The following is a 9,320-nucleotide window of genomic DNA, read 5'->3' as shown; positions in this document are numbered from 1 at the left end:
TCTTCAGAATGCGCTTTATTGTGACTTCCTGCAATGCTCCGTATAAATAAGCGTATTTGGTTTCCTTGAAAGTAGTCCTGCAGAATGCACTTGGCAAGGAACGCGCACAAGCTGTCATTGCCTATAGAGCGGCGTGCATGCATATATAGACATGCAGAGACTTGGTTTCCATAGAGCAGAAATAGCAGAAGGCAGCGTGTTTTAAAAACTTCTCTGTAAATGGTTTATCTTGGTATTCTTTTTTAAATTGTTTTCGCATAAAAAGGTAGTAAATGATTGCCTGGGTATTGTCTTCCAATATCGTCGGGTCCGCATGCGAACTTTTTATTTGACACTTGTCAGTTTATTATTTATTAAACCATAGAAGTCCAGTGGATAGTCTTTCATCAGCCGACTGTGTTTTGAAATGCAAATCAGAAGCGAGCTGCACTTAATTATTTTCCTGGCGTTGTATAACTTTTCTACAGCATCTGATGGAACTTCTGCACTCACGAAAACGGACCCGCGCAATGCTAACCTCTGCTCCTGGATTTCTGCAACAGGCGGGCGCGTTCATTACGGTTTCCTCCGCCAGTCAGCTGGGACGCTGCGTCTGTACCTTAGCACGTGGACAGAAAGCCAGCGCCTCGTAGACTGCGTGATCATCCAGGAGCGCGAGGTCACCGAGAGCTACCTGTCTCTCTGTCAGGAGAAGCGCGCCGCAGATTTCTCCGGAAATCTAGAGGAGCGGTTTAACACCTCCCTCCTGCTCGCACCCGGTAGCCCGTGCGTGCTTGGCTCTGTGGCCGGATTCGAACCTTCCGTTCGTCTGACGAGGGACCTGGAAGATGCTGATCTTGGACGAGCCTCGCTGCGGAATCCCGCGGTCAGCTCGGGACCGGAGCTCCGGCGCCGAAAGAGAGCCTGGATATTCCCCGGCACGCTCTGGTGTGGAATGGGCTCGAAGGCGAACGCCTACGATGATATCGGTGAGTTACATCAAACCGGAAAACATTCCAGCGCTCAGTAATGCAGAGTTAACTATGCAATCCATCACCCAGGGTGCAGTATTCATATTTTTGATATGTGCGTATGGCAGAGTGCATACGGTCCCTATTAGAGTTGAGTTAACACCAGACATTTTGCTGTGTGCGCACATACACACACACTCGAGTACACACGCAGTATGTATTTATTATTTACGATTATGTGTGTATTTATGGAATGTTTACATGGCCATTGCCTCGGGTGATTACAGTGCTGTGAAATTTGCATGGCCGAGCTGTAAATCTGAGCTGAAGAAGGCCACGAGGCCCGGCAGAAGGAATGTGTGGATGTTCAGACACATCCGCCCGGGCAATAACCGAGGGAAAGCTGCTCCACTCACAGCGTATGAACACAGAGACAACTGTCATTTCTTAAATGAAGGCTCATGAATGTTGGATATTGTGAGCAGTTATGAGTGGATTTCGGAATCCATTCTAGCCTTAGTGGATGTTATCGATCCGCTGAAGCCGCATAGTGTAAAATGGCCAGAGTAAATGTGATCCTTATTGGGCAGCACTTCTGCACCAGAACACTCACCGCACACACCACTTAATCCAACCTGGGTCAAACACGTTATTGTTTTGCATTGAAATACTTTTTTGTGCTTCATTCATCTTCCCTGGTGCAATTGAGCCAAACAAGAGGACCAGAAGGAGAGGGTTTTTTTTTTAGAGTATTTCATAGGTTCCATTTCACCAGACAAGCTAAGTGAAGTGTAGAAAATTATTTTAATGAGGAATAATTACGTATTTGATCCAGGTCAGCACCTAACCTGGAGATGGCAATTTTTCATGTCTTGTCAAGTTTTCAAATCCTGAGAAAATTCTGCTAAAATTGTTGGAGTGAGACGGGAATCCTCCGGGGCCTCCGGGGATCTTGCCCAATGTGAAATCTGTGGGCTGGTGCCTGAGGGAAAATGAATTAATTGTCTGTCGTTGAAATTACGCATGAGACCAGAGCGCAGCATAGCAGAGGTATGACTCCTCATGGAGGTTATCCAAGGTGGAGTATCACCTGCCAGAAAATCACCCCCATTACAAAGTAGTCAGTAATATGAATATTTAAACCGAGAGCTTACATAACTTGAAGTGACTGCTATATTGCCACAAGTGCTATTTGACAGGTTCAAGCTCTTACAAGTGATCTGCAATCTTGACATCATCCAGGGTTTTATTAGTGACAGCTCACCTGTAATGTATGATTTAAAATAAAGTAACATTCTTTCGATGATAAGGAACACTGCATGCTCTCTACCTGTCTGTAGCCTCACTGCTCTCTACCTGTCTGTTACCCTCTCTGCTCTCTACCTGTCTGTACCCTCTCTGATGTCTACCTACTTTTCAAAGGGTTAAAATACATAGTATTGGTGTGTCCGTGGTTTTAATGAGGACCTGTGTGTTTGCTGAGCTCTGACCTCACCTGGCCTGCGCTGACAGGTCTGTTTGAGAAGGCGGACAGGTGCTGCCGGGAACACGACCACTGCAGCCACACCATCCGCGCCTTCAGGGTCAACTACGGCGTCTTCAACTCCAACTTCTTCACCGTGTCCCACTGCGAGTGTGACCTCAGGTGAGCCCAGAACGTGGGGTACACCTGAACATTCCAAACCTGAACACTGGACACACCTGAACACTCGCACACCTGAACACTGCACAGACCTGAACACTGGACAGACCTGAACACTGGACATACCTGAACACTCCACACACCTGAACACTGGACACACCTGAACACTCCACACACCTGAACACTGCACACCCGAACACTCCACACACCTGAACACTGCACAGACCTGAACACTGGACACACCTGAACACTGCACAGACCTGAACACTGTACACCCCTGAACACTCCACACACCTGAACACTCACACACCTGAACACTGCACAGACCTGAACACACCACACACCTGAACACTGCACAGACCTGAACACTGGACACCCCTGAACACTCCACACACCTGAACACTCACACACCTGAACACTGCACAGACCTGAACACTCCACACACCTGAACACTGCACAGACCTGAACACTGGACACCCCTGAACACTCCACACACCTGAACACTCACACACCTGAACACTGCACAGACCTGAACACTGGACACACCTGAACACTGCACAGACCTGAACACTGCACATGCCTGAACACTCCACATACCTGAACACTGCACACACCTGGACACTGGACACACCTGAACACTCCACACACCTGAACACTGGACACACCTGAACACTCCACACACCTGAACACTCCACACACCTGAACACTGGACACACCTGAACACTCCACACACCTGAACACTGCACACACCTGCAGCTACATTTCAGCATAAAACCGCTTGGTTCTCCTCACTTTCTCTGTTTTTCTCTTACTTAATCCCTCTCTTTCTCCCCTCTCTTGTGGTCTCACTCCCCACTCTCAGAAAAAATGTATAAATGCTTGTCACTGGGGCGGTACCTGGAAGGTCCATAAAATTGTACCTCTAACCAGCAATATATAATTAATTTCTACCTTTCTCTGCTTGGAAAACATACTGATCTGTGCCCAAAGGGAACATTACTGTTCTTTCACGTACATTTGGGAAATTTGATCCTTGAAGAACAAAAATGTGCCTCCACTGTCACTTTATTTCTGAGAGTCTCTGTTTTTCTCTCTCTCTGCCTCTGTTCTGTTCTCTCCATCACTCTCTGTCTTTTGTACTCTCTCTCTCCCCCTTTCTCTCCATGGCAATTCCATTCATCTTGCTCTATTGGCAAGAAATCCAAGATTGCAAATATTTCCAAAATACCCCCCTCCTCCACCTCCCTCCTCCTCTTCCCACACACATCTGTCTTCGATTGGCAGGGCAGGTGGAACACGTACAGAGTGCATTAGGATTTCCTTTATTTTAACCGCTGGGTGTGTTACAACTGACTACCCAGCTCTTCTGTTTTGTGTGCGTGTGTGTGTGCGTTGCTGTGACAATATAAAGAAACGTTGGTTGTGAATGTTTGATATGCTGGATTTGAGTTGTTGACACATGAAAGGGATATGACGCTGTGTGTGTGCCAGGTGCGATTAGGGGGCGTGGCAGAATCCTTTCTTTCACTCTGCAGGTGCTGAGTGTAGTAGGCACCATCCCAAAAATCCACAATCTGATTCACCAACTCCAGTGACAGAATTGGGACATGGACTGCAGTAGAAGTAGCGGCTCCGGGTTTTACTGCAGTCATCCTACGAACTGAGTAACCCTGCTTTGTGGGTTTTACTCAGTGCAGTTATCCAGCTAACTGAGTAATCCTGCTTTGTGGGTTTTACTGCAGTCATCCTACGAACTGAGTAACCCTGCTTTGTGGGTTTTACTGCAGTTATCCTGCTAACTGAGTAATCCTGCTTTGTGGGTTTTACTCAGTGCAGTTATCCAGCTAACTGAGTAATCCTGCTTTGTGGGTTTTACTCAGTGCAGTTATCCAGCTAACTGAGTAATCCTGCTTTGTGGGTTTTACTCAGTGCAGTTATCCAGCTAACTGAGTAATCCTGCTTTGTGGGTTTTACTCAGTGCAGTTATCCAGCTAACTGAGTAATCCTGCTTTGTGGGTTTTACTCAGTGCAGTTATCCAGCTAACTGAGTAATCCTGCTTTGTGGGTTTTACGCAGTGCAGGTATCCATCTAACCCAGTAATCCTGCTTTGTGAAATACAGCCCAGGAGTGAAAAGAAAAGATTGCTGGAAACATAAAACAATAATGTGAACAAACTTCCCTGAACATTTGACCAGGGTACAGGAATCCTCTCCTGTCACATGAATCTGTGTCTGTAATTCTGTAATCACTGCACACAGAGGACGGTTCTCAAATCGACAGCAGCCAGCTTGACCACGATGTGCACAGAGTAAAATGTTCAGTGTGAAATCAGTTCTTCCTCAGTACATTGTATGGTTCTGCACTGGTCCAGGGTAGGACCACCTAAACTACCTAAACTACCTAAACCTTGTAAAAACTTGAAGGTGAACAGGTCCACAGGACTGGTCACAGAAAAGGCTGTAACATGCTCTCCTCCCTCCTCTCTCTCTCCTCCCTCCTCTCTCCTCTCTCTCACTTCTCTCTCCTTTCTCCTTCACCCATTCTGTCCTCTTTCTTTCTCCCCCATCTCCTCTCTCTCTCTCTCTCTCTCTCTCTCTCCCTCTCTCCTCTCCACAGGTTCCGCCAGTGTCTGCAGGGGGAAAATGACACCATTGCTAACATGGTGGGCTACAGCTTCTTCAACATGATGAAGGTGCCGTGTTTCACCTTCATCCAAAAGAAGCACTGCACCCAGCTCAACTGGTGGGGACTGTGAGTTCACTTTCAGAGAAGAAGAGCGTAATGACTTCCCTTCAAGAGAATAAGAGCGTGATGATTTCCTTTGAGATAATAAGAGTGTAATGACTTCCCTTTAAGAGAATAAGAGTTTAATGACTTTCCTTTAAGAGAATAAGAGCAATAATGTGAAACAGGCATGGCTGTCATTGACCACCTCATATTTAGACAGTGTTCTGCATGATGCCAAGCTTTCGAGTGAACACTGCAATGGCCCTTTCTTCTTCTCCATGACCCGTCAGGCCTTTGATCTGTCCTGTAAGCCTTAACAGAACTCAGTCTGAAACAATATGTTGCAGCCACCGGCATTGATCCATTTTATGAATTTAAAAGCTTAAAGTGAAATCCCCCTGCTTGAGATGGTTGCACAGCAGCACTATGTGCTGATGGAAGCATTGCACAGTGTAGCCCAGTGTAGCCCTGTGTAGCCAAGCTCATTATATCCTTCATAGTTTGCCTGCAGGAACTTGCAGTTGCAAGCGAGCAACTCAGTGACTGAAGACAGGTTGTAAACTCAGTGACTGAAGACAGGTTGTAAACTCAGTGACTGAAGACAGGTTGTATTATCTGCGTGTTATAACAGAAAATAGGATGTGTTATCAGAAGGTCATGAAATGACAGGTTCAAACACGGACATTTTTTTATTTTATTTATTTATTTATTTATTTATTTTTATTATTATTATTATTTTTTAAATACAGTATGTTACATCATTTAACATACATACGTATTGGGTGAGGCGGCACGGATGGTGCAGTGGGTAGCACTGCCGCCTCACAGCAAGGAGGTCCTGGGTTCGAATCCCCGTTGGCTGGGGCCTCTCTGGGTGGAGTTTGCATGTTCTCCCCGTGTTTGCGTGGGTTTCCTCTGGGTACTCCGGTTTCCTCCCGCAGTCCAAAGTCATGCAGGTTAGGCTGATTGGAGAGTCTAAATTGCCCGTAGGTATGAGTGTGTGAGTGTGTGAGTGAATGGTGTGTGTGCCCTGCGACCTATCCCAGCATACATTGGGCGAAAGGCAGGAACACACCCTGGACAGGCTCCAGCTCCCCTGCAACCCTGTTCAGGATAAGCGGGTTAGAATAATGAATGAATTAATGAATGTATTGGGTGAACATGTTTGCAAATATTATTCAGTTCTGAACTCCCACAGAGAATTTATTTTTGCATTTACGCGAAGATTTTTGTTGTAGATCTAGATCTTGCTCCAGAAGCTTTTTTGACCAGAACCCATGTGTGCACTGAGAAATGTGAAATGCTCCAGCAACGCAGCTCCAGTCAGTGGGCCTGTATCGATGTGTCTGAGTCAGCGTAGCTCAGCAAAGCGCCTTTGGGCAACAGACGCCACCCAAATCTGTTTCCATGGACAGGCTCCAGCTGTAGGTTCCGCTGAAGCAGCCAGTCAACCATGCAGGAGTGTGTGTGTGTGTGTGTGTGTGCGCCTGTGTGTGTGTGTGTGCGCCTGTGTGTGTGTGTGTGCGCCTGTGTGTGTGTGCGTGTATGTGTGTGTGTGTGTGGGGTTACTGACAGGTGAGGCAGATTGGAATGGATTTGCATGTCAGGGCAGTTCAACAAAATAATGAAAGAGTCACATCAGCAGCTGATTTTAAGGTGTCAGGTGTCTGGGATGGCTGACCTCAGATCAGTGGTGGAAGTGCTTCATGAGTGTTTATACAGCTTTCACTCACATTCAGCCCAACATGAATCTGGCATCATTGTGAATCCTGAAGTTCTCTTTGGGCTTTTAGTTGTGAGGGGAGACAGAGGGTCACTATGCTGGACATAACTACTGGATGGCCAAACTGGGTACAAACATCACATTAAGCTGATTTACACCTGTACCAACTGAGATTGACAGTAGTACAACATTTTAATTGTAAAAATGAATAGAGGTACCCAGCATAGAAAAGTGTTGATTCCTCTTTCTTTTAAAAAAGGCAGTCTACCATCTTTTTTTATCTTTGCACTTTATGGAGACAGGGTTATAGATTGACATGGCAGGGATTCAAACCCATGTCCACAAGGGGGGATTGATTATGTGCTTTCTGACCAGGTGCTGAGTTCTCACCTTTCTCCCACCAGGTGTAAAGCAGTGGAGGTGGCTCCCTATGCTGTCTTCAGTTATCCAACCCCATACAACTCCACTCAGCTGGTGCAGGTGGTCGAGGGGGCGGAGGTCACTGCTGTCCCAACATCCCCTGCAGGAGAACGTGTTGTCAGTTCCTCTTCAGCCTCCCATCATGTGACCTCGCCCGCCAGAAACAGCACGACCCCCCGGGGGAGGGGCAACAAGTGCCCACTGCAGGGCGGCGAACCCAAGACCTCCACGCCTAGGGGGCGCTGTGGTGCCAAGGGCCCGGCGCGGGGGGATACCTTCCTGCCCAGCCAGAAGACGTCAGGCAGTGGGAAAAGAAGGAAAGCTAATGTGCTAACTGCTTCTCCGGTACCGAGAACCACCACCACCTCTACCACCACCTCCTCTACCACCACCACCTCTACCACCACCACCTCTACCCCCACGACTCACAGAGCTGTTGTGAGGAAGACCACGCCATTGCATGCTGGGAAGAGTGGGGGTTCCAAAAACGCCCTCCCCTCTGACCTGCCCTGGGCCCCCCCGAAACATGCCGTCAGTAACCTCCCTGCGCCCGTCAAAGGCTCCAGACACAAAGGTACGCGGGGAGCAGCAGAGTCCTGGGGCGTATTTCACGAAGCTGGCTAACTGAGTGAGCCGGACTTCTGTGCTGAGTAAAGCCCGGAACAGCTATTTTTACTTTGGTCCATGTTCCATATTTGAGGGGGTTCCAGGTTTTATTCAGTGCCAAGCTTGGGGAGTCAGCCAGCTTTGTGAAATACCCCACTGATCTCATTTCAACGTTCATGGTGGGAGAATCATGATTCTATCTATGACTATACTACACACTACACCCTACAGCCACACTACACACTACACTAAACACGACACACTACACCCTATAGCCACACTACACACTATACTAAACACTATACTAAACACTACACACTATACTAAACGCTACACCCTACAGCCACACTACACACTACGCTAAACACTACACACTACGTTCACCCACTACACTCTACATCCAGGCACGCTCAGTCTGCGCTCAGTGTTTATCCAGTCAAAATGGGGCTGAAACATTCACTCACTCAAGCAGACTGCCTTCATGAGCATCCATCCAAAATCACAGCCGTGAAAATCGCGTCACAGACCATGAAATCAGCCTCGTTCCGTGAAATTTGTTTCCTCCCGTGTATTTGATCACTTGAAAAGCCGCAAAATGTGTTAGAAACTAGAAAACTGAAATTCACCAAAAACTGTCGGTGAAAACTGGTAGGGCCCTATTTATGAGGGAAATGTTGTTGTGTGCTGATAGCAATCCTTTGAATAAAAAAAGCCTTAAAGGAACAGTATGCGTTCATGCTACAGTTACCTTTGCTCTCTCATTAGCTTGCACACCTGTCGTGACACTTGAGAATATAACACAGCTCTAAGCACAGAACACCCTTTCACTGTGGAAAGAAATAATGTGGAAGGTTTGAATCTTTGCCAAAAATGTATGGAATCAGGTGTGAAAGTGTATTTAAAATACACACCACCTCATCGCAACATACTGGCCTGACCTGATCCCAAATACCTCCTGTTTAACACCTGGCTCCTATGAAACACAATCTCACACACACAGCCCCATAAATCAAATAAAATGAAGCTGATTTTAGGGAGGGTGTATGTGTGTGTGAATGCGTGCTCATTTCGGATGGTGCTTCAGAAGCTAACGCTAACGCTAAACCCGCAGAGGGCTAGTGGAAGCAGGCTCGGAGTCTGGCAGGAGAATTCCTCCCTGCAGGCCTGACACAGACCCATCTCATAAAATATCATATACACGTCAGCTGTGAATTCCTCAAACATTATAGAAACGTTAGGTAATCCCAGGGA

General features: G+C 47.1%; 1 protein-coding gene across 2 annotated transcripts in view; it reads left to right on the top strand.

The window, feature by feature from the left end:
- The window catches only part of LOC133139999 (group 3 secretory phospholipase A2-like), a 15,506-nt gene continuing 6,186 nt past the window's right edge, over nt 1-9,320 (top strand). The window contains exons 1-4 of one of the 2 annotated variants that reach the window (XM_061259493.1): nt 1-968; nt 2,463-2,595; nt 5,210-5,335; nt 7,448-8,037. In XM_061259493.1, the coding sequence (XP_061115477.1) occupies nt 407-968; nt 2,463-2,595; nt 5,210-5,335; nt 7,448-8,037 (1,411 nt within the window). In that variant the 5' untranslated portion in view covers nt 1-406. Of the gene's footprint in view, nt 969-2,462; nt 2,596-5,209; nt 5,345-7,447; nt 8,038-9,320 lie in introns of both variants that reach the window. The other variant, XM_061259492.1, reaches the window with a different exon arrangement.

This window comes from Conger conger, chromosome 11, assembly GCF_963514075.1.
Source record: "Conger conger chromosome 11, fConCon1.1, whole genome shotgun sequence".
Taxonomy (NCBI): domain Eukaryota; kingdom Metazoa; phylum Chordata; class Actinopteri; order Anguilliformes; family Congridae; genus Conger; species Conger conger.
The sequence above is the reverse complement of the archived record's forward strand: the minus strand, read 5'-3'. Positions and strand labels throughout refer to the sequence as shown.